At 40.6% G+C, this 26,407-nt stretch overlaps 2 protein-coding genes across 2 annotated transcripts in view; both read left to right on the top strand.

The window, feature by feature from the left end:
* Window positions 1-26,407, top strand: part of ELK3 (ETS transcription factor ELK3) — a 409,974-nt gene that overhangs the window by 219,562 nt on the left and 164,005 nt on the right. The window lies entirely within an intron of this gene.
* Window positions 22,855-26,277, top strand: SNRPF (small nuclear ribonucleoprotein polypeptide F). The gene is made up of 4 exons (XM_063133781.1): window positions 22,855-22,972; window positions 24,597-24,722; window positions 25,526-25,590; window positions 26,036-26,277. Exons 1-4 carry the CDS (start codon window positions 22,970-22,972, stop codon window positions 26,100-26,102), a joined length of 261 nt encoding a protein of 86 aa, XP_062989851.1. The 5' UTR covers window positions 22,855-22,969; the 3' UTR covers window positions 26,103-26,277.

Here is a 26,407-nt window from a genome sequence, read left to right as displayed (position 1 = left end):
CAATACCAACAGCATTTGCTGGCATGATGGGTTTTCCAGAGAAACCTGTTGCTCTAGCAAAGGCTATTGGTGTTGCATTAGAGGTTACTTAACGCTACTGCACCATCGTTTATGTTAGTTCTAGTGCCAAATTGAATACTGCTCCATAAGATTAGGAGTTAACTCTAAGTCTAAACTCCTTGTCTCACTGGCCCAATTTCATAATTAACACTTACCTGTAGTTTCTGTTCCTCATATTGTTGTGAACTGCTTAGACATTTTAAGATTTTAAGCAGGATGAAAGTAGTATGTATAAATAGATAAATCAATATTTTATATCTCTTTCACATCTTTTGTAGCTTGCTAAACTGGCATTTCATTACTATGGTACTGATTTCTCCATATGACCCTTAGCTACAGAAGATTGTAAAATATACAGTGTTCTTCTCACTGACATGTAAAACTTTACACTGAAGATCTACACTAAAATTAGGTAGACAGATTTTAGGATGGCCTCAGCAGGAACAGTAATTGCATATTCAAGGGCTATCATATCCTTCCTATGAGGTAGTGAAAGGAGGTGGACAGGATCTGTTCAGATGAGTCTACATTCTTTTTTTTTCCAATCGACATTTTATATATAGAAAAGATAACACACAAGATATCAAATAAAAATTATGCTAATTATACCAGAGCCAAACAGCACAATCCAATCAAATATGCTATTGTAGTAATTGGCATATTTATTCTGTTTTTCAAAATAAAATAAAATTCTCTCCTCTACGTTTAATAATTATTTCCATTTCTTTAGCTCCTTTCTAGAACTAAAAACAAAAAGCAGTTACTTTAAGAACTGGTGCTTGAGTGTCCTCCTACCTCATCACTTTTTCCCCCTTGTCTTTTACACTATAAGCCTGAAGGCAGGGACTGTCTTACTACTGATATTTGAAAGTTGCTCCGTGATCCTTTTTAGCCAAAGAGAAGGGAAAGAAATACTTTAAATAAATTTTATTTATTTATTAAAATATATGGGCTCCTAATATGTGTTCAGTGCTATTAGTAGCAGACAAACTACACAGGAGAACCTTATTATGAACAATGTGTTCAAAGTCTAAGTAGCTACACTGGAATGATATTAGGATTATCCATGATAAAAGGTTGTAAATATTTTACAGGAATAGGGTGGAAGGAGTTTATAAAATGTTGTATTGTAGCTTGGAACTGTCAGAGGGATGTTGGAGAAATCCACCATGGACTCAAATGAGTTGGGATTTCTATGAATCCAGCAGTGGACTGGCTTTGCCTGAGTCACAGATTCTGTGGATTTGCAGACCAATTTTAAACTTGGGGGGCGGGATTTGTGCAATTTTGCACTTGTGCTAGTTCACATTAACACTGATTTGGACTCCTGCTAAGGTGCATTAGCACTAATGCAAACTTGTGCAAGTGAAATGAAATTCTCATACATCTCTAAAAAAAATCTGATTTCATCAAGGAGCGGATGATGAAATTAAAGATCCTTGACAATCCAAGAAACAAAAATGGAATGAATTTAACAAAATCTCTACATCCCTAACTGGAACAAGAGATTAGCAGGACTTCATCTATGACTAAACCAGCCTAATACAGGGATCCTTTTTGTAACTAAGATTAGAATTTGAAGTATATGAACTCACTGGGGCTTACAGATTTAGGCTGACAAACAGCATTTTGAAAGTGAAAAGGATTAAGTGGAACATCTATGATAAGGAAATCACAGAAATACACCCAGTAGGAAGTTGACATGAAAAACATTTATAGATGCGCATTTGTATGTACAAACTGTTATTTTATCTATAAAAAAGTTAACAGCTTAAGTATAATATTATGTTATAAGTGATCCATTATGGATTGCCTTTTATGATAATATACTAGGGAAGACTAGAGAGTCCTGGACAACATTCAGGAGAACCCAGCATGGGAAGAAAGAACAAGGCACTATTTGAACAAATTGTCTGGAATGTTACCCTGCTTGCTTAGGATATATAAAGTCTGGAGGGAATTTAATTCAAGTGTCCTAGGGGGACCTTTCCCCAATGTGGCAGGAGAGACACAAAAAGAAAGAGAGAGTTATATCTTTCCTTTCTTGTGGTCTGTCCAAAACACAGGAAGTGAGAGCAAGGATCCTTAGAAATGGGGCAAATCCAAAAGGAGGTAGAAAAGGCAGATTGCCTTGGCTGCAGCATAGGTAAAAAAACACTGGATGTGGGAGTACAAAAAAAGAGCACTCAAACCTGGGAGTCCAGAGTCAGTCAGGGTACATTTAACACTCCAAAACCTCTTCAAGAAACACCTTCAGAGGTGCAAGAACAGACACCTAAATACAGGAGTTCAGGAGCCAGCTAAATGTTGTAGATCACAGCAAAGCCACTCTCTTGAAAGTCATTTGAACGCATTCGGATGATTGTAGCAGGGTAAGAAGCCATCATGGCTTCTCCTCCCCCCCCCCCCGCCCACCTCAACATGTGTCACAATTACAACCACTGTTTGCATTATTCCCCGTGCTGCAGCATGGGTTGGCGTATCATCTGAACACCAGTGTGTGGTGCAACAGGGAGTGCTTCGTACCCACCCTACTACCTCTACTGCAAATCATGGGTTGTAGGGTGGTACGAATACCCCTGCCTCCTGCTGTGCTGAGTATCAGGTTCAGATGATACACCAACCCATGCTGCAGCATGGGGAATAATGTGAATGGTGGCATGCATGGGGGTGAGGGAAGGAGCCACAATGGATACTTCCCCCAACCGCACTCATCTAAACCCAGTCACTCAGTTCTGGTTTTTACAAACTGTAGTCTTAGTAAACAAATACTAAAAGGTTGGGTGATCCTGATTGGTGGCAATTTCCAGGTAAACAAAATAAAGACAATTGCCTCGTCCTTCTTAACAAAAGGACAAGTTCTGGACTGTTGGTGGGTGTGTTACAGTACTTCTTGTGAGGACAGTTGAAAACTTACAGCTCACAATATCCAACTGAGCAGTGATATAAACATGATGGGTATTCACCTCTCCCATGCTATTGGAACTCTGAGCGTTTTTACATGAGGCATTTATTGTGTGTTCGCGATACCTCATTCATGGTAGTTTGTGGGTGCTTGAGATGATACTATCCTCCAGGGCCTCTCCTGTGCTTCCCATGCCAGGGTTCTTAAATCACGTCTGTAAGCTACCGCTGTAGAGCAGAATCCCTGCTATGTTGGAGATTGGTGGAGCTGAGCGATGGGGACGTAATGGAAGGGGTAGGGGCCATGAGTATGCAGGGGTGGTGGGCAAAAGTTCCCAAAGGCTTGCCCTGATTGAATAAGAAAATTGAAGAGATTAAACATCTGCAATTTTAAGAGATATCAGGCTGTTGTGTAGAGGGAGGAAGTGGGAAGTGCTGCAAAGGCATTTTGTCTTAGCTTGCTAGGCCTTGCCAGCTTACATTTCCAGACAAAATGGAGAGTTTTAAGGTGGCACTGAAAGGACCCAAAAAGGAGGCGGGTTGTGGTGCTCTCTGTCAGATACTGTAAACATACTTTTCAATGAGGGTGGTAACCCACAGAAGCTTTAGGCAAAGAATTTAAATGCCAGCCCACCTACGTCCAGACACGTTCAGCTTTAGTTCAGAATGCTATGATGTACTATGTTTTGGAAGGATGGAACTTGGAAATACATAATAGAATACAATTCTTTATAGAACTCTGTCCAAACTAAAACTTGTGGGAAAATGTTTCCATATTTTTAAAAAGAGCAGGACCAATTTCCCCTTGTATTTCCAACAGGACTTTAACTTGTTTTTTTGACAGAGACTAGCAATGTCTAGAATATGAAAAATGTCAGGAACTATCAGGAGAAAATTAACAGCACAATCCTATACATGTCTACTCAAACATTCACTGAACTCAGTGGTACTTACAATGGTAGGTGGGTACACAAGCCTGCTTAGATTTTTGTTGAAATCAATGAGATTTAGCACATAGTTAGCACAAACCCAGCCTACCCATGTTTGCTTGAAAATAAATCCCAGAGTTCAAATGGAAGCAAATGTAAATATATAGGATTTTTTAAAATGATAAATATGTATAGTTTATATGTATCTTTTAATTTAGGGCCTTGTGTTTGGAAAAGGGTAGCATTTATTTAAAAAGTTAGAATATGTCAAGTTGGTGGTACATCCATTTTAGGTCAAAAAAGTGCAAATAATACATTACTACTGTTGCTCCTAGTAGACATTTTTGTTACTTATTACCCAGTATATGCGAGTTTACTAACCAAAATAGTCATTTGGTAATTTTAAATAGTACCTCAGAACAAAGAATTTCTATCAGCATATGTATTTTAAGTGAAGAATGCTTAGAATTCCTTTGCTGTTCCTTATGACTGCAACTTACTTGGTTCCTTGCCAATTTTGCTAGTGGTGTTAGGGAAGCATACAATCTATGGAACAACTGGAATATTTACCCTACAGGGAGATTTCCTTTTGTTTCCTCATCAATACAACAATGGTGCAGCGATTGCGATTTATAGGGCTTTGAGAAGCTGCCTGGCAATTACTCTGGTTTCTCTGTGACGTTATTTCCACATTGTTTGAATTTTTAGTTTTAAGGAAAAGGTAGCTGAAAGTATAATCGCTTACTCATCATATTTTTACACACATCCAAGCATTATTTGCAATGGAAATATAGTACTTCATTGGGGAAAGATTGTAGATCAGTAATAGAACACATATTTTGCATATTGATGCCTGTGTCCTTAACTTTCTTTGTTAAAAGCGTCTTGGTGGTTATAGGGATGGGAAAGACCCATGCCAGAGGCATTGGAGAGCTACAACCAGTCCGAACAGAACATATTGGGAAAAGCTTAAGTCAGTATAAGGAGAATTCATATGTTCATGAGATATTGGTGCTCAGGTTTAACAGCCCAAACCAAAGTATATTAAGCCCTGTCTGGAAGAGCCCAGGTGCTTCCTGACAAGGCTTTTTATTGTGCAATTGCCTTGCCTAATTCACAGAATTTTACAAGGGTTGGGATCTAGATTTAGTCCTACCTAGAGTAGACTCGTTTAAATAAATGGGACTTAAGTTAGCTATGACTAATTCAGGCACCATTGATTTCAATGGTTTCACTCATAGGTCATGGCTAGACCAGGCGATTCCTGGTGATCGCCCCAGGATCATACCTGTGCGTCCACATGGCACACAGGGCATGCTGGGAGCAGGGAGGGATGATGTCTCTCTTGGCCCGGAATATCGGCAGGACCTTTCCCCCTGCTTTTTCCATGGAGGCAGGCACGAAGCTCCTCAGAAGCTATGTGCACATCGGGGGTGGGGTGGGGGGAGGGCGACATGTTTTTTTTAAAAAAACAAAACCTTACCTTCCATTCGAGCACTTGTGCGCTCATTTTCCTTTAAAAAAACACACAACCAAAATGGTGGCTGCGATGTCACGCACCACATGTAGACGAGGGTGAGGATCTTGTGATCATAAAATCAAGAGATCATCGCCCTCCAAACAAACCCCTCGTCTAGCCATGGCCTAAATCTGGATCCAACTCAACAGGTCCAGAGGATAATATTTTGAATTTGTCCTGTGTTTTCCAATGCTTCTTCCATCTTTTTTCTTTCCATCAATAATCCATTGAGGAAAGGATTGCACAGCTGCACAATGTCTTTTGATTGATAATGTTTGGAGCCATTCCTCTGGGAGCACCCATTGGCTGGAAAAGCTGTTCAGGAGAGTATGCATGAAAGGGTGTAAAGAAATGTGACCTTCAAGGAGGGATGGAGGACAGTTTTAGACAGTTGTAGGATGTTCCAGGCATCGCTCTAGTGTGAATGTGCTTTGCACGGATCTCCATTTCTCTTCTATCAGTCCGAACAGCATATGCCTTTCTAAGTGACCGTTTCTGCCTCTTCTTCACCCTTCCTACCTTCTAGATTTCCCCTTTCACCAGACTGTGTTACAAGGCTGTGTGAAAGAAATTATTTCAAATGAATACAATATAATTAAATAAAAGACAGACACTAAAGCATGTCAAAACCTTTTTTGGGGAGCAATTAATACATGTTTTACTTTGTGCTTTAAGGCATGAATCCAAGAGTCAAATAATTTTAGCTACTCAGGAATGTGTAACGATAATTATACTGTGTTTTCATGTATTTGAAAGTGAATTAGGTCTTGTGGATAGTGCCACCTTGATAGTTAGAAGGTCAGATAGAGGGCAGTCTGGGTAGTGACTAGACATATGCTCTATACTCTGCCTTCACTACTAAACCCAGTTCTGGATAGCATTTCTAAACACAAAAAATAGAACTGCCATGTCTGGCTTAATCTTATTGGTGCTACCATAAGCAAGCATTCCTTTCTGTAGTTGATCCAGCTACTGGATCATCTTTGGTCATCTGAAATGCACAGAACTGAAAGTATTTCATGGAATTGTCATATAGCAACATGTAAACTGGAATTATACAGAAGCAGTGGGAGAAGAAACACAAGATTTTTGTCTCTCCCCTCCCACTTCTGTATAACATGCATAGAAGCCATTGTTTGTTTGAAAATGGCAATACACTTCATTTTAATATTAATTAGTTCAATTAAGCCTGGTTCATATAAGCAGCATATTAGGTAGTAAAGTTGTTTCTGGGCTGTACCACTTCAAACAGCAGCTGGGTAACTGTATGGGGGAATGCTTTGCTAAGAAAAAAAATTCTGTGTATACAAAACTATCATATTAGAGAGAAGGCTAAAGTGTAACTGTTCTCCCTGGCATCTAGTTTTCTATGTTTCATATATAAATATTATATACTGAGAATTGTGAAATTCCCCCACCTGCAATTTAAAATGGTGCTGTTGAAGAACAGGTTTTGCCACCTCATCTACTGTTTGAGTGAAATAGGCCCCATTCTGTCAAATACAGGAACTACACAGTTTGATATCTCAGAACTGCTTCTGTTTATTAAAAACACACACACCAGTTCTTGGCAGTTATATACAATGATCCATGATAATACAGTCTATATCAGAAATGAGGATTGTGTGGACTTTCCAGACTTCGTTGGACTGCAATTCCCATCACCCATCACCATTGGCTATGCTGGCTACTGCTGATGGGAGTTGTAATCCAACAACATCTGGGGTGTGTGTGTATACATTCCCCATTCCTGGTCTACATGGAACAGACTGTACCTTGTAAAATTGGCTACTGCTTGAGATGTAGCCCAGCTGTACTTTTCACTGTACACTGGCAGAAAGCCTGTGTTCTCCAGTGCATAATTCTTGGGAGATCTAATTTAACTGATTGAAGATAACGCAGGAGAAGATTTCCCTGTATCCTCCCATGTATGATTTCCAGTGCTTAAACTCTGTTGCTGATGGGGTTACCCCCCCCCCCATTAATAGAAGTGGACATTTCTCATAGGCTATTTAGAGCCTACCTAAATTTAAATGCATGAATCATTTACCTGCATTTCTAATTAGTCTTCATATATAGATTATCTGTACTTATTATCTTAGCACTTTGGTGTAATTCTGGGAAACATGATGGAATCACAGACTGTATGAAAATGCAGGATTTAACGGCTATAGTAGTTAACATCCTGTATTCTCATTCTTTACGGTGGAGGCTGCACTTTATTATCACTTCAGTTCTTTATACTGGTTGAATAATACTTCTGAGCAACTGGGAGGTGGATCCAGGGCTGGCATCAAAGGTAACCATGGTTGGGCACCTGCTGAGGGCCCACTGTCATACCCCTCCCCTAGAGATCCCTTCTCTGAGGCTATGAGTACATTTGTGGCACATAAGTGGGGTGGGGTGGGGTTGCCCTTTCACTTCAGACTTTGCCCCTATACACCTTCAAGCCCAGAACAAGGAAACACTGCTTTTCCTACCAGACGTTGACCGCTCTCAATACAGCTGCCACCATATATTCCCGACAATATACCTTTTGTCTCACATTGACTATCTTGAATGATAGATGCCACATGCATGTTGATGAACAAAATAAATGATTATTTATTAATAACACTTTAAAACAGAAAGATTGGATGCATTTGTGTGTATTCAATAAAGCACTGAAGTTATTGTTTCAATTTTTATTATACCTATCCTATTCTCAACCTCTAGCCCCCAAATAACAAACCACTCATCCCTGCACTCTCTAACACTAATTCTAACCCCTAACTAACTACAGGCACTCCTATTAAAAACACTGTTAACTCATGCTCTCCACCAATCAGTCATCAGCACACCAACATTCCATTCACTCTCTCCCCCTTCCCATCTTAACTCATTTACCATATTTACTCTATACAATTGGCATTGACAACATTACCATATCAACCTGTACAGTACATTACATCACATGACCAGGCATTACACCCACAACCAGCAAGGGCCTACTGACAAGAGTCCTCTCGAGTTGCTCCTCCTCTTTACCATTGAAACCTGCTTTTTCGCCTGCCTCTTGTTCTGGCCCAGACAACCAGAATGGTGGTAAGAAGGAGACACAGTAGATGCCACTGCGTACTTGGTCACTCACGCTTTGCCTTTGGCAGCAATGATGAGAAAGTAGACTCAGTGAGGGAGGGGACCTATTGAGGATGACTTGCCCAAGGGTCTCAGAAATCTGGATCTGGCACCCGGTGCATGTAAACATGGCAAACAGATACATGTGTGTTTGTTGCATGTGTTCTTTCTTCATTGAAGAGTATGGTCAAAGTGGAAAAGTAATCTGGAAAGCAAACTGGCCTGACGTCCTTTCAAAATGCCAAGTTCCGTCACTTCACCCTATCTTCACCCTAAACATTCCACTCATTTTCTCAGGCTAAATTTATCCTTTTTGAGACCCTGATGACAACTCTCTATTGGGCTCATATATCTCCAGATGTTTTGTGATCTCATCTTTTATGAATGTTTTAAGGATGTTGCCTAAAATGAAGATTGCAATCCATTAAAAATATAAACCAATTAAGTTTCTAGATTTCCTTTCCCCCCTTTTAAATCACTCTAAGTTTTCTTCCTTTCTATTGCCTTGTTTATTGGAATCATAGGATAATCTTTAAAATGCATATAACACTGTCTTAGTATCCTATGTCTGTGTATTATCTGAAACAAAATGCTGAGCCTGAGCATGAAAAATGGGTAAGGAATTCCACAGTGGACAATTATGGAACAAACAGCCCTAAGGGACATTTCTGCTAATCCCATGATTTAGAGACTGTTTTATGCCTTGAGTCATGAGATTCAACATCCATTATTAAACTGTGATGTTCTCAGTTCTTCTGTAGATTACATTATTTCATCCTTTGCTTGTTCTGTTGGAAAATTCTGTCATTGGATTTAATCAATCTGAATATAGCAGCTATGGATTGAAATGACACTTGCTGATCCTTCTAGTCAAGAGGCAGCTGGACAACCATCTGTCAGGGATGCTTTAGGGTGGATTCCTGCATTGGGCGGGGGGTTGGACTTGATGGCCTTGTAGGCCCCTTCCAACTCTGCTATTCTATGATTCTAGTCATCAAGAAACCAAGAATTTAAATGATATATTCACTTGGGCAGTTATGCCAGAATGTTCATAATTAGAAAGGACAATTTGCTTTGCTAATTAAACTATTTTGCCCATTTGCACACTTCTTTTATGCCTCCTTAGAAAATACATATAAATCTGATATACGCAACTTGATAGTGTACATACACATGCACACACACACCCCCTAGCCTTAAATTAAGTTAAACTCCCATTTTACAAAGTTCTTCCCACTTCTTGTGTGGAAATGACTTGTTTTTCATTATAAAGCAAAGAAAGGAGAAGCATAAGTGGGTGTTTTCCAGTGGAATCCTGTCAGCATGTATAACAACCATGCAGGCTCATTGTGTCTAAGTAAAAATAATACTACAGGGCCAAAGCTGGGAAGGTGGTTGTAAAAAGCACAAAGCAATAACCACCAAGAATTATTTTTAAAGTTTGAGAAATTCAGCTCAGATTCATTGCTATTAGCTTCATGGAAGATTCACATAACCAAGGATGTGTGAAGACAGAATATTTTCCAACTGTGATTACTTTGTTTAGTCAACATAAATTGAATACTGAAATGGAGAAACGATCATCTGAGTACTCTACAAAGGATTCAGTTTTCATTTAGCATACTCCTGATAATACTTTTTTTTTAAATGGGAGAGACCGGTTTTGCAGTGACATGCTGAATCTGTAGCTGAGCTGGTGATGGTTGTAGGAACGAGGCTTCAATCAGGATCACTATCCTCCCACCCTGAGTTGGGACTGCCATAGTACAAGGTAAATTTCAGAAGACAAAGGAAGCAGGTTGTAAGATTACTTGCTTATCAGAATCAGGGCTAGCTTTAGGGGTGGATGAGCTGAGAGTTCTCCTTAGGCACTGAGCTGAAGGGAGCACAGAGGTAGCTCAGGGTTTGTTTTGTGTACTGTAGCAGTGATCTAGGGTGAGAAAAAATAGTGTTGCAATCCTAGAGCATCATCAGACCAGGGGGTGGGGGGGAGATTGCGTTTCCTTACCGTTGCTTCCCACCCGCTTCTGTCCCTCAATACTTCCTCATTCTTTAAAAGGAGAAGAAAGAGGAAGTAAATAATGACAATGTCGCCCATTTAGTGGGAGTTTTTATCCCACTGCTTCTCCTGCACACAGCAGGAAATGGCAGGACGTTTTGCTACAGCCGAACAAAGTCAGATTTTTCCGGGTCTTTTTTTGTAACGGGAAAACAAGCAGAAGGGGCAGGAAATGCGCGGGAGGCAGACGTCATCGTTAAAAGGACCTGCGAAAAAACGTGAGTAGGCAATAAAGAGCATGTGATAAAATGCTCGTCTGATAGTGCTCCTAGACTCGCTTACCTCTGAGTAGACTTATAGGGCTTACCTTTGAGAAGACACAACAGGATTGCACTGTAAGGGCACAATCTTATGCATGTTTAATCAGGCTTGGGTATCCTGGGAGTTGTAGGACGTTTTCTGTCTAAACATGCATAGGATTGCTCTCTGCTAGTTGCTTGGGTACTAACTACAAAAACATACAAATCAGCGGAACACAGCTTTGCTTTGTAGGTTTTGCAATTCTGCACAAGCCATGCAATGTGGCAACACTGCGCAACTGACATGGGGAGGTCACTAAAAGCATCCAGACAATCTTTATCCCAGGGCTGGCCCTGATCAGAATTGTCTTTGAATCTCCCTGAGTATTTTATTTATTTAAAACATTTGTATCCCACCCTATATCATTAAGATCTCAGGGCAGCATACAGTATAAAACAATAAATATACCCAGCTAAAAACAAATTGAACCATGAACCAAGTTAAAACATTATATAATTTAAAAGCAGTAAAAACAGTTAAAATAATGTGCCATCTTAGTGAATTTAACCATTAAAGGCTTTGTTAAAAAGCCATGTTTTTACTTGGCGTCGAAATGAAATCAGTGTTGGAGTATGAGAAAGAGAAGTGTGGGATTGTACAGATACTTGGATGAGAAGTGTTTCAATGCAGCTTGGCAGTGTTTTTAAAAAACCCAACATACCAGGGATGATCAATTTGGGGCCATAACGACTCAATCAGTTTGTGAACTATCCCTTCCTCAACACCTTCTGGATCCTTTTGCTGGCCAATGTGACGATAAACTACATGAGCAAAGGGAACGGCAAGCCTGCACATGTACAGGTTTATCTGTGGCAACTGCCATTTTTCTGCTGCTGCTGCTGACAGCAGCAGCTAATGGACTCCTTGTCAGTGACTGTGCCAAGTGTGGGTTTAAAATGGCCATCAAAACAGATACTTTTCCCTGAGGGCCATTGGAAGGACTATTCAAATTCTTAATTGGAAGCCCGTTGAAATCAGCAAAAGCCTTTATATTGATCTCAGCGGAGCTTTAATGTGTATTTCTAATCACATCACAGTTGTGACACTGTTTTTAAACACTGGGATTTGGAGCAATGAAACTGAGGCTGAGGAGGGGCTAGATCTTTTGTTTTTTTGGCCCAGTGGCTCCTGTGAGGCTTTAGTGTAACAAGCCAACTACAATTCACAGTATTTTCCAAGAAAACCGACAATGTTTCACCCAAACTGCCTGCTGGCAACACAGTTGGAATTAGGTTTCTTTGACAGATCTTAAGCTTGGGAGGGAAAAGGAATGTCCTATTGATATAATAATATCAGGCCAAGCGGAGTGCCCTGCTTGTGTAATCCAGTTTGAGCACAAATAACACATTATGGCTTTAGCATTATTTCCATGTGAAAGTGTCTACATTTGGCTGAGCCAAGAAAGTTATCCTGATTGACACATTTATAAATGGGTCGCTTGGAATGTGCATTATAGATTCAAAGAGCAGTGCAATCCACCTGGTGTTTAGGAAGGGAGGTCCTGGGAATCTGCCCACCAAAGGGGCCCTCTCCACCTCCATCACCCCTGCCTCCATAGAAACAGGGGCAGATGGCTTTAAGGAGACCACACTATGCTTTTTTCACTTTCCATAGATTCTCATGAGTACAACCAGCTGCCCTCCTCCATCCTCTCTGGTCTGGACTCACTGCTACATTACACTTTCGACAGGACAAGCCCAAGTTCCCAATTCTTCTGTCCTGCGTTGGAGGGACTTAACCTGTAGACCTCTTGCATTGCAATCAATCCTGTGAAATTTGTGATTCCCCCTCCTAGCTAAACACAGATCAAAAGCCTTTAAGATGCTGGACGTCTCTCTGCTGGGAGAGATTCGTCAGCTTAATAGTCTTCCGGAATTTAAGAAAGCCATAAAGACTGATCTCTTCCGGCATTTTAAGACGCCTTTTAGTAATGTGCTGCCTTTTAATAATGTATTCTTTTTATGTGTTTTTAATCAATTATATGTATTTTATGGTGTTTTGTATTTGTGTTGTACCCCGACTCGATCCAGAGGGAGAGGCAGGTAATAAAAAATAAATGATGATGATGATGTTTTTGTGGGCTGCTCCATGTGGTTAGCTGTCTGAATTTGCCTTTGTGGGTGAAGAACATGTATTTGCATTTGATCTCATTCTTCCCCACACACCTATCTCAGGGCAAAACAAACTTATTCCTTTTGTATTCTATTTCTCAAGTACTTTCACCCCTTTGATATAAATGGCAGTGCATTTGTAATCAGAGAAAGAAATGAATGGCGGCATATTGTCTGGCTAAAGATAACCAATATAGGAGCACTTTAGAAATCAATTGGGTTTCTCCTGACTTAAGTTGTCATAGCAAGGATCCTATCAAAGTTCAGGATGCAGCAGGTCAATTGAATGGAGAGACGCAACAGCCCTTGAAGCTGAATGATGTCAAGGGAGTTATTGTTGCGGCTGTAAAATAACTACATAAGCTGGCTGGGAATGATGGGAGTTGCATTCCAACACATTTGGAGGATACCAGGTTGGGAAAAGCTAAGCTAGTATGAGAAGTGCAGATTTAGCCAGAGCCACTGCAGATAAACCCAGAACGAAGAGCCAGTAACCCTTCTAGAGCATTTTAGATGTTTATTGTTTACATCAATCTGGCATATTTTCTGTCAACCTCCAGCCTGTAGGCCTAATTTGGCCCATAGAGGTTCACAATCCAACCTGCCCCTTTCCCTCCACAAGCCTTGCCCTCTGGCCTGGAGGTTACCTGGGGTTTGGGAACGAAGCAGACAGATGAATCCCCATGTTCTTGCCAATCTGTGTGCAGTGAAATCCTTTTGTTATCTCTGATAATTACACAGGGATTTTCTTTGGGGAGGCGCTGAGCCTGACTTGATGAGCACTTGCAGGTGCTGGTTCCTGCAAGAGCCTTCTTAGTCCCTTCCCATGCGGCTCATTCCCCAAATGGAACGCCAGCAACATGGAGAGGAGGAGCCAGCTGAGTCCCTTTCTCCATGCACATGGAAGAATGGAGTTCCATGCTTTTCTCTGCATGGAGAAAGGAAAAGATTTGGATCTGGTTATATCAACGATTGCCCTCCTGGACTGGCTTGGTCTCGGGGCAATCTGACCCCTGGATCAAAACAGGTTGCCAACTCTTGCTTTAAGGCTATCCATTGATTTGGGGTTGGACCCAGACTTAGACATACTTAAGAGTAGACCTTCCAAATGTTTAGGTCATCTATCCCATACAGCATGGCTAATGGTCAGGAATTATGGGAATTCTCACCCAAAACATCTGGAGGGCACCAGGTTGGGGCAGGCTGGAGTGGACACATTGGAATCAATGTAATCAGTCATGACAAACTTGTCTCAATAATTTCAATAGGTCTTCTCTATGACTAAATATGGGTTGAACTCTTTAAATTCATTGCTAATTTGTCTTCTAAAATGAAATGTTTTTGTTTTTTAAAGGTCTAGGACTACTATGCCTTTTCACCAGTGTGGTAAAAAAATCTTCTTGGAGGGAAATAGAGCACTGACAACAATGGCTCTCACTCATTGACATTGGAACCACCAGCCTCCACTGAAATTGAGTTTCTGCCCAAGCCTCCAAGCCTCTGGAAAGCAATTCCAAACGAGGGCTTTAGAAGAATCTTTACAATCCACAGTCTTATCGAATTAATAAGAAAATATTTTTAACCTGTTACTTCTGGTTTTATTGTGTTGTCATCTTCAATTTCTGGAATACATCTTACTTCTACTAAAGTGAGATAAAATTCAATAAATAATTAGCATAGTGTGATATACTACAGCACTGTTTAGTTTCATCTAATATTGTATCAACATCCTAATTCATGTGCTGAACTTTTATAATTGTATATATTACTGACCATAACAACATGCCAGGCTTGTAATATTTATAAGCAAGTATGTTAGCAGTGTCTGTGCCTATCTATATGTGGAATTAGCTATAAGGTGTATACTGCTGTTACTAGATCTGACAAGCATTAAGTAAACAGTATTAGACTCTGCTTGCAAAATCTTGAGTTTCACTTTACAGTCTTTAGCAAATAAATTAATGGCTTTTCTAATTTACAGCTGGTAGGACGCCAAGCAGTTAACACACTATGTATCATAAACACTATGTATTTCTTTGCAAATACTTTAAAAAAATTACACTCTTGTTCATTTTAACATGTAATGGTTTGCATGAATATTTTACTCCAGTTTTGATCTGCGAGTTTCACCCCCTGAAGCAGTTGAAATGAGCCTAGAAAGAAACCAGCATAATACCACAATTTGGCCCAGGCATGTTTCAAGATGGATTCAGATTTTTTGGAAAGGTTCATGAACTTAGAGGAACCTCTTGATTCATGTTGTCAATAGAAACCAGCAAATTTCACAGTATCTGAGATTTCTTAACAGTTTGGGGTTTGGGGTATACCCCCCCCGCCGTATTACCTTTCTGAATTGATGAAGACATACTTCCAAAATAGTGGTTGTACCAAGGTTGACCACAAACTCCATGGCCAAGCAAAGATATGAACCCTTGTCTCCTCAATCCTAGTTTGATACTTGAATCTGGGGGTGCAGAACCTTAGATCAGGGAGTCAAATCCGGCCCTCTTGGGTTTTCCAGACAGCCATGCCTTCTTTCCCTGACCCCACCCCCTTTTCCACTGATGACCAATCATTTTGTAGTTTCCCTGGCTTTGGTGCAATTCCTCGCCCACCCACTCATTCTCAAAGGTTGAAATGCTTCTTCTAAGGCTGAGTTACTAGTAGCAGGAATTTTCAGTTAAAATATGTGAGTATTAGTCCCACCCCTTTGCCTTCAGTCCCACCTACCATTGGCATGCACCTCCCCCATCCCCAGTGCTACTTCAAAATGGAATTCAGACCTTGGGCTGAAGGAGATTCAACAAGCCCTGCTTTATAAGCATTATCTTTATAGCCATTCTATTTCTGTGGTTCAATGTGAGAAAGTCAAATTCAAATCCTTGTTCAACTCAGTGGGTAGTCTTGTGCAAGTCTTTAGCATGCAACCTCAGGAAAACACACACATACATGCTTCTTAGGGAAACGCTAGGATGCTAATGTATTAATAGAGCAGGAAATATTTGTATTAATAACTAGAAGACCAGCATTTTTCCTGCTTCTCCTTCCCATTGACTCTTCATACCAAGTTTTTTAGCTTTATTTCAGGTGGGACTTTATAGCTTTGTGTTTCAAAGGACTCTTAACTAGGTCTAACATGAACTGGTCAAATGAAGTTGCCTTGCCTCTTTGTGGGCAGCAATTCTGAGGAGCTCTGCTCACCAGCAGCCCAAAGGGAAGCAACTTGTACTGCAGGAGAGAGGGCATGGGAGGGGGAGGATCACTTACCTGCTTCTGCGATCCTCCCCCAGCATCTAGCTGGCAGCTTAATGTCCCAGAAAGGAGGGACGTTGCAGCCGCCATTTTTTATTTTTACAGAAAAGGAGCCGCGCACAGCCCAGATGCACACACACAAAAAGTTTTTTAAAAACCTGCACCCCAGCCACCACCACCCAGCCATACTGGGGATGGCGAAATTGCTGCCCCTTACACCTCCATGGGCACGGAGTCACCCCAAATGGCTCTGTGCCCGTTTCATGTCCTGGGAGCACGTGGATGGTCCCAGGACTGCGATGAAAATCAGGATAACTGGGCAATCAGTTATCCTGGGAAAATGCAGGGGTCCTCCCTGCCTGCCACCGGGATCCCCTGTGCATCATTTGGATGCACAGCGATGGCCCCGGGAAAAAGGCATGGTGTAGACATACCCAGAATGTAAATGACAGAGCCTATTTTCTTGAGCGCCATTGTCAGCTGACATGGAGAAATAAATAGGCAGTAGACTTACTTTCAAGTAAACATGCATAGTCTTGTGCTGCACTATATGGCTTGGTGTGTGTGTGTTTTTTAACATTGATCATATCAGCATAACCAACGGCCAAGGATAGTGGGATTTGTAGTTCAAGATATCTGGAGGGTACCAGAATGGTACAATCCAATACAATAGTGGCTTTCAAACCCCAAGGCAGATACAGTCAACCATGTTTTGAGCTTTCCTTCTCACCCTCTTCTTGTCCTAGGTTTCAGGTCCTCATTTGCCTTTATGGCAAAGATGACTAAGCTAATGGAGTATGTTCATTTGAGAGATGATAGACAAAAGGCTGCTTGTTTATTATTGACTTTATGAGGGTTCAGTAGACCTTGGATAGTGACGGATATAAAAGCTTTTCTGTTATAATCTGCTTATAGAGCCAGTGTGGTGTAGTGGCTAAGGTGTTGGACTGGGAGTCAGGAGATCCGGGTTCTAGTACCCACTCGGCCATGAAAACCCACTGCGTGACTTTGGGCCAGTCACAGACTCTCAGCCCAACCAACCTCACAGGGTTGTTGTTGTGAGGATAACATGGAGTGGAGGAGGATTATGTACGCCACCTTGGGTTCCTTGGAGGAAAAAAGGTTGGATATAAATGTAATAAATAAATAAATATATGAATGTTGCCACTTTCTGAGAACCTATATAACTGTTTTGTTTTGTCACTTGTCTAGCAACATACTAGCTACCTGTTTGGAATGATATTCTGTGGAAATGTAGATGCATTGGGTTCTGTTGCTGATGTCTTTTGTATGAAAATTATACTGATTATAGTATATATTAGAGTATTTCCTTTTATTATTTATTAATTTATACATAGTCAAAAACATTTTTTTCAAAAAGAGTGGCAGCTCTAGGTTTTGTTTTGTATTAGAGGGCATTAATTATTTTTTCTCTTTCCCTCTTTCTACATAGACAAGTGGCTTGAAGAAGGAAATAACTCTTATTTGCCCAGTCCTGCTCAGGGGCTTGATCTGGATGCATTTCAAGCCAGGCCAAAGGCTAGACGACCTTAATTATGAATCATCTGTGCCATTCCTATCATAGTAGTGTGGAAGGAATCATAAAAAAATTAACTGAAAGACAGCAGACTTTTTTATTTTTGTTTGTCAAAAGTATTCATTACGATAAATACAAACACCAAATCTTAGTGATTCACCATGCAGATTGTGGTTTATGTATTCCACAACTTGTTAAATTTGAAATCTGGCTAAAATAATTACGTTTTGAAATATTATTCCGCCACAGTAGATACTAGATTTGGGACTGCCCTGAAGTAGATTTCCCTCAAGGATGCTGTTTTTGCATCTATATCTCTAATCTCTCTTGGCAGAAACTCAACTTTTGAGTAATTTCTATGATTTGAAGCCAGCGTTGAGTTTCGGTTGAGAAAACATTGATGTGGAAGTAGAGCTTCCAAATTCCTTCAGGACAGTGCTGGTGTTCTTCCTATTCTCTGACAGTACAAGAATAACATTTGATTCCTAATACAAATGGCTTTGTTTTGCTCAGCACATACTTTCAATTCCAATTTGTTAATGTCAAAATATAGAAGAAGTGATAACACAGAAGGCAATAATCAAAGAACAACTGTGTTGTTAAGGAAGTGGCTTTGTTTTTTTCTTGGAATGGTCCACAGTGTTTTCAGAGTGGCATATTTTAAAGCCCCCTCCCCCATTTAGAATGGCTGCATAATTTGTGTTTGTTATTAATGCATGCAGATGATGCTTTTCCAAACAAACTTTGCCCTATGGGTGTCTAGCTTCACTGAAAAAACATGATAATTAAAAAGAAGCAACAGCAGCATATTACTGATACACTTTACATGGCTGTTCAGAGCAGATTCCCAGCATGATAAATATGGAACCATTTGTTTTATTTTGTATGGTTAAAATAAATCTACCATTGTTTTCTATTGCACATATTTCTGGAGTAAAATCAATACTTCTGGTATAAAAATGATTTTCATGAAATCAGTACAAGTACAAGTCACCTTTTTGCAAAGACATTGGAAAAAGAAATGACTGGATTTAATCCAAAGAGTTTATTTTATTAAATCAGATGGGTAAGTTGAAGCATAAATTTCCAATTCATTTTAGGCAAAATACGGACATTAAAAGTTTACATAAAGATCACAGAACTAGAGCCAGAGAAATCCTAATTGGAGTTAATTCAAAATTATCTCACAACAAATGGAAAATATACATCTGTAGTACATCAGCTTTTTATTTCACCTAACCATTCTATGTAACCCAGGGGAAAGTGAAACACTTGTGGAAGGCCTTGTTGATGAACTTGATTGCAATTGGTCCAAAGGCCCCTAAAGATGCAGGGTGAATTTGGTATATTGGCCCCTGCCCTCTCTGGTAGTACAGGAGTTTCCAACCTTTTTGGGTCAGCTGAATTTGAGAAAGTATCATGGGTGCTATCACAAAATGGTTTTCTTAGCCATTCATAAAATGGTTACTGTAGCAGACAAGACCAATCACAAAATGCTCATTTCACACAAAGGTAAACAGGTGATGCTAAAAGGCAAGTAACTGGACCATAGCAGAGGACAGCCTACTTCACTACACCTGAGGGCAACCGGCTAGCTTAAGAGGCAACCGGCAGGTCAATGGCAACCACAGCTCTGTACCACAACATCTTGCTGCCACTTCCTGCTGCTCCCCAGATGTGCTGCCTGAGGCAGCTGCCTCACTCTACCTAATGGTTGGGTTGGCCCTGCTCTACCAATTTAATGCCACCACCTTGCAGCAAATGCCACCAGGAACCAAGGAACTCTGGGATTTGTAGTTACCGAGAGAGATATCACACAGGGTAGCTTACCTCTACTCATCTCTCTTTACTCCTTTGTATCTGCATTATTATTATTATTATTATTATTATTATTATTATTATTTATTTATTTATTTATATAGCACCATCAATGTACATGGTGCTGTACAGATAACACAGTAAATAGCAAGACCCTGCCGCATAGGCTTACAATCTAATAAGTTGTAGTAAACAATAAAGAGTGAAGGAGAATGCAAACAGGCACAGGGAAGTGTAAACAGGCACGCTGTTGAAAATGTTGTTTGTTCTTTTTTAATGCTGCTTCCAAGTGGCTCTAGCAAATTTCACAAGATTTTACAAGATCTGGACACCCTATACAGATACAGGGGAATAAGTCAGATAAACATACTCAAGCAGAATCTACGACAGCATCCCCCAACCTGGTGCTCTCCAGATGTTCTGAATTTCAACTCCCATCAGCCCAAGCCTGCATGGCTCTTGGTCAGGAATACCAGGAGTTGAAGTCTAAAACATCTGCCCATCCCTGGTCTAGACCATCATAGGCATTTTTATTTCAAAATATTGTTGTTCCAGTATTCTCTGTGGAACAGTCACCTACAGACCTGCACTACCAGAAAGTTATCTGGCAGCCCTACTTGAAGTTTGCAAATCAACCATGTGCTACAGCACGGATTGGACAGCCTTTAGTTTCTATAGGCATACTAGATTTAAAAAAAACAAAATTTAATATAAGGATATGTCTGCAGAAAACAGTTCAGCACAGTATGTTTTGTTCTTTTGAAATAAAAGTGAGCAGGTTAGCTTTACAGCAATTCCTCAGCAGAGGGCTCCAGTAGGCATGATTACAAGAATTTGATGCAAACTAGTTCCCACCACCTGGTGGTCAAAATACACATAGACAACCATATACTAAGAACAAATATTTCTGATGGAAAGGTAATAATAAAATATCCAAGCATCTGAAAAATATACCCACTGACCACTATGTTGATTGTATTTGACAGATTGGACCACAGCTTAGGAGGATGTAATTTGAGCACATTCCTGTAAAACGTATCTATGATTATAACAAAGTGCTTGCACCCTTAATTTCATATAGAACATTTCTTGAACAGCGAGATATGGCACAGACCTTCACTCCCTGAAGGAGCGGCTTAGAGGTATTGCTTTCAATGTACTTCTGCTCATTAGGATTATTGCCCTATTTGGGAAGAACTAGTTTACTGCTTACTGTTCTAAAAGGGAAGCAAAAGTACAGGGTCCTCTTACATTGAAATGGATCACCACATCTATCTAGTCAAATATTCCATCTAAAAACGGCTATCCAGAGGATTCCAAGAAGATTGTAAGCAAGGCATCATGTTGGTTATTTGTCTCCAACAGCTTCTGAGCTGAACTAACTGATCTATTCTCATAGAATCATAGAATTGGAAGGGGCCTATAACCTCCTCTGTGTGACAACCTTTCAAGTATTTGAAGAGAGCTATCATGTCTCCCCTCAGTCTTCTCAAGGCTAAACATGCCCAGTTCTTTCAGTCTCTCCTCACAGGACTTTGTTTCCAGACCCCTGATCATCCTGGTTGCCCTCCTCTGAACACGCTCCAGCTTGTCTGCGTCCTTCTGGAAGTGTGGTGCCCAGAACTGGACACAATACTCAACATGAGTGCCAAATAGAGGGGAACCAGTACCTCCACAAATGTCTCACCTTGAAATGATGATGATTATGATGTTATTACATTTTGTGGCAGTATAACGTGTATTGTGGCATATAAGAGCTGGAAAGAATATATTTAAATAATTTAAAGATTTGATGTATTTAACCTTTAAATAAGTAATAAATAAATTGACAATAGCCATATTTGGTAATAACAGAGATAATAGTGGATTCCTGACAAAGAATGGTCAGGAATTCCAGAAATGGTAGAGGAATAATTGACCTATTAAATGTTTGCATCATAATCCCTACCTATTGACTTTTATGTCACCACCATCATCACACTGTGTGAGTATGTATGCAGCCTCTGAAATTGTTCACACAATTTTACTTTCTTCTTCCTTAAAATATATACTTTAACTAATTTAGCATTCTATTGGTTCATGACATTGTGCCCAGTCTTATTCTAGGCAACAAACTTAAAATGTAGGCATCTTAAAAATAATTTGCAAGGTAGCTTCTCTCATTCTTGGCAATTTAATTAACAGCATTACCCTAAACATGTTTTCTCAGAAGTCCAGGTGAGCTCAGTGAGGTTTGCTCTTAGTATGTATGTTTAGGAACTGCAGCCTCAAACTCCTAATCGAATATCAGTCTTCCCCCCCACCTTTCTTCAACTAAAGGAGAAATGAAAGCCTTACTCAACAGGTAGCATATGGAAACGTAGGGAAACCAAGGAGGAAGCACCAGCTTCTAAAAGCTGGCCTTTGTCTCCCATCCCGACTGCAGGATGTGGGATTGGCCCTGGGGGATGCTGGGAGTTGTAGTCCAACACATCTGGAGGACACCATGTTGGGTAAAGTTGTGCTACAGCCTTAACTGAGCTCTGCAGTCACATAATATCAACACCCCTTGTTCTCAACTCTATGCATGTTTACTCAGAAGTAAGCCCGACTACGTTCACCGGGACTTACTCCCCAGTAAGTGTGGACAGTAGACTTCAGGAGTAAGCACCACTGAACGTGGCTTTCTTCTGACTAAGTATCCATTACATTGCCTAGTAGGAACCAAACATAACAGGAAGATTCGGGGACTACTAGACGGACACAATAAAGACGGGAGCAGCAAATCTTTTCCCGCGCAACGGACTCCTTCAAACCCGGGGAGGGAAGAAGATTTCTTCCCACCGGAATTACCACGAACTAGGGAGCGAGAATTTTACGCAGTCCGTACCTGCACTTCCGGCGTAAAATTAAACAGCTTTCCCACTATTCCCTTCCATTGCAAAGCATACAGAGGTTTCGCCATAGAGGTGTCACTGTCTAGAGCGTCGCTACCCTCACCTGCACCACAGCCAATGGCGCCTTTCCGGTTTTAAGCGCGTTTGGACTGTGCGTCACTCGAACCATGAGTTCTCCAGCTCTAGTCCTTTAGCGGAACTCGTCCGCTCTGGCCACGCCTTCGCCTTTTGGGTAACTCTCCAATCGGAGTGTTGCTTTTCCATCGCGGACCATAGAGATAGGAAAATGTTTTGCATAACTCTATAACCGGGGCTAGGAACGTTATTCCGTGGAGGTGAAAGGTCAGGACGAAAATTCGGCGGTTTAGAGGAAGTGAGAAGACCGAACGTCACTTCCTTGCTTTTTCATTTGGAGCTCTGGCGGGCGCACGTGCTGCCCCCCAGTAATTTTTGTTGTCGCAGCCGCCCTTCGCTTGGTCGGGTTGCTATGGTGAGTTGTTGTGTATGTTTTTGGAACGGCGGGGAAGCGAGTGAGACGGGTTGTGCTACGAGGCTTTGAGTCGGAGAGGTTGGCGGCTCCTGCACCCCAGACATGGTCCTGGGGTGCGGAAGAAGGAACGTCCGTTGGGGAGGGGTCATGATAGAGCACGGGCTTTGTATGCAGAAGATCCCAGGTTCACCCACGCACCCACCCACCCACCCAACATCTCCAGATAGGTCTGGGAAATAAAGTTCTTGTCTGAACGTCAAGATGGTTTTGGACTACAACTCCCCATCAGCCCCAGCCAGCAGGGCCCGTGATTGGAGATTCTGGGAGTTCCAAACATTTGGAGGGCACTGGGTGGGATACCCGTGCTGTGGGGAATACCGAGCTTTCTATATGGATGTCTCAGGAGGAGGAATGTGTTATAGCCTGACTTGATGCTTGCTGGCTGTTGTCGGCAGCATCATTTCCATTTCTACATTTGCTATTTGGAAAGGAATCAAAAACAAAACTGCCAATATCATGCCTTTATACTATTCTAGTCTGCTATTCTATGAAATTTATGGTGTGGCTGCGCTTGTAATACAGTGTGCAGATCTGATTGCTTCACTTCAAATGATATTGTAAAGTTTGAAAAGGTTCGGAAAGCAAAAACGATCCAGTGGCTAGAGCAGTGGTGGAAACCTGTGGGTGGAGATGACAGGGGTGGTGGTATGTCAACAATGTTGTCGGTCTATGGCTGAAGTACTAGCTGGAACTACAGTCATTGCTTTGGCTGGGGCTGCTACACCTGCACAGTGTACTGCCTGATGCGGGAAGGTGTGGCACAGGCAAAACCATCCTGACTGACACTTCCACCACCATCTTGGCAGAACATGACTTTGTTACATGTAGGCTTTCCCTGGCTAGGGAATGCCAATGCACACCAAAGTTGCCCTGACCAAAGCATGGATTGGAGGTTTGCTCTTCCCTCCGCCTCCTTAGTTAGGAGTATCTTCCCTTGCCTGCCACCTTCCCCTATTGGGTGGGGGATGTGGGCAGGGATGGCACACTAAGTTAGGGGAGTTCCCCCCCCCTTACCTCTAAATGGGGGCAGGTCCTGAGGTTCATCATTCCTGTGCTAGAGCAACTCCCCTGTGAGGAAAGCTTCCAACCTTTTGGGTTTTTAGTTTAGGGGAAAAAAAGGCAAGTAAGGGGGGTACAGATCTGGAGAAAGTGAATAGATTGAAGCTTTGTCTCCTCTCCAGTAATCCTTAAATCTGGGTTCCTCCAATGAAAATGAATTGTGGAAGATTCAGGACAGACTAGAAGATGTACTTCTTCACACAGTGCATAGTTCAACAATTGAATTTGCTTCCACAAGATGTAGTGATGGTTACTAACTTGGATGGCTTTAAAAGGGGACTAGACAAATTTATGGTGGAAAAGGGAATCATTGCTACTAGTCATGATGTTTAGCTATATTTAATCTCTAGTATTGGAGTTATATAATCTCCAAACTGATATGCCTAAGGAATACAAGTTACTATCACACCCATGTTCTACTTGTGGTGCTGGACTAGTTAGGCCTGTGGCCTTGGATCCAATGGCGCCTTCCTTACGTTCTTCTGTTCCACTCTGTCCTATCCAGAGTTTGCCTCTTAATCCAAAGCCCTTCTTAAATGGGCTGACCGGGAAGCCAGTCATGGTGAAATTGAAGTGGGGAATGGAATACAAGGGCTACCTCGTCTCAGTCGATGGCTACATGAACATGCAGGTAAGCAGGTTGGGGGAGGACTTGCTTGAACGACATAGTACCTACTTGTGTATCTAGTGGCCTGTATGGTAGAGATAAAAAGCTTACTAGTGTGCCATGTTTGGATGCACTGATGGATTGGATGTGACTGAATAAACTGAAGCCTAATCCAGGTAAAACAGATGTGCTGTTGGTCAGTAGGGATTTGTTATGTTCTGGATGAGGTTGTACTACCTTTGAAAGGCCAGTTAGCTTGGGAGTGCTTCTGGACCCAGCCTTGCTCCTGGATGCTCAGATGGTTGCTGTGGCAAAGAGTACTTTTGTTCATCTAGTTATGTCTCTTCCTAAGTAAAGCAGAACTGGCTGTTGTATACATGCCCATGTCACATTCAGAAACAACAGGTGGTGTAAAATGTGGAGCCCACTTCACTGATCACATTACTCCAGTTGCCCTCCCAATATTGTATTGCCAATAAATAGTGCCAGTTCTTAGTACAAGTATTGAAACGTTAATATCTGTGGTGGATAAGAGAATCGCACAATTTGCACTGATAGGAGCAATTACTATATGTAATTATTATTGCCAATATTTTAAATCTTCAAAATTTGTCCTATCCTGAACCATTGGGAGACAACTATTATCTATTTTGTAAATCATATGGAGAATAACTTTAGACAACAGTATGTTACACACTCTTCAACTCAAGAAATACGCAATGTTTGAATTTATGTCAGACTTTAAGTAATCTTATACAAAAATTGTATTGGTACAGGAAGACAGTATAGTCTCCCTTGCTCATAAAATTGTGTTATTTTTTCTAAAGCTTGCAAATACGGAAGAATATATTGATGGTGCGCTATCTGGACACCTTGGTGAAGTTCTGATAAGGTAACTAATATTATCACGTAACAACATTTACACTGGAGCAGATGTGTGTTAGCTATAGTACTTGTAATCCAAAAGTCCTGATCTGAAAACTTTACATTACTAAAAATGCAACACTAAACAGAATACCTTAAGATTAAAGTCTTGATTTTCAATGTTTTATGAAGTCTATGTAAATAGCTTCTTTGTTATCTTTCATATGCAATGAATAAGTAGTTTGGAATTTATGTAATAGTACATCTATGACAGCATTTATAAATTACTAAAATACAGCATGTGCTTTGAACAGGTAATTTTTATTTATTATTAATTAAACATAGCAAACATAGAATACTTCAAAATAACTTGGTATGTGAAATAGTACATTGTGTAAACAAACTTTAGGAAATATTTCTTAAAATTCATATCAATCCTAGCAGAAATAAGTAACTTTTGGTTTCATTTGTAGGTGCAATAATGTCCTTTATATAAGGGGTGTAGAAGAAGAAGAAGAAGATGGAGAAATGAGAGAATAACGATTTTTGGGAAACAATTTTTTTTTTTAAAAAAATGGTATTAAAAGATCTTTAGTTGTAGCATGTTTTTTTAAGTTTATGTAAGGTTTTGTTGTATTAGTAATGATTTTTCTGGCCAAAAAATAAATATTGTTGAAGGAAAAATAAAAATGCTACTTTTCACAGTTCTTAAAGCTGAGACTTACTTTATCTTAGTCCAACAACTACTGTTTTAAAAGAAAACTGGATCAAATTTATCCTGTCACAGTTTACTTAATGTAATTCTGCTGAACTAAGCTAGAAGCCCTAGAACTATTCCAAAGATG

Source organism: Elgaria multicarinata, chromosome 9, assembly GCF_023053635.1.
Source record: "Elgaria multicarinata webbii isolate HBS135686 ecotype San Diego chromosome 9, rElgMul1.1.pri, whole genome shotgun sequence".
Lineage (NCBI taxonomy): Eukaryota > Metazoa > Chordata > Lepidosauria > Squamata > Anguidae > Elgaria > Elgaria multicarinata.
This window is presented reverse-complemented; position numbering and strand designations above follow the sequence as displayed.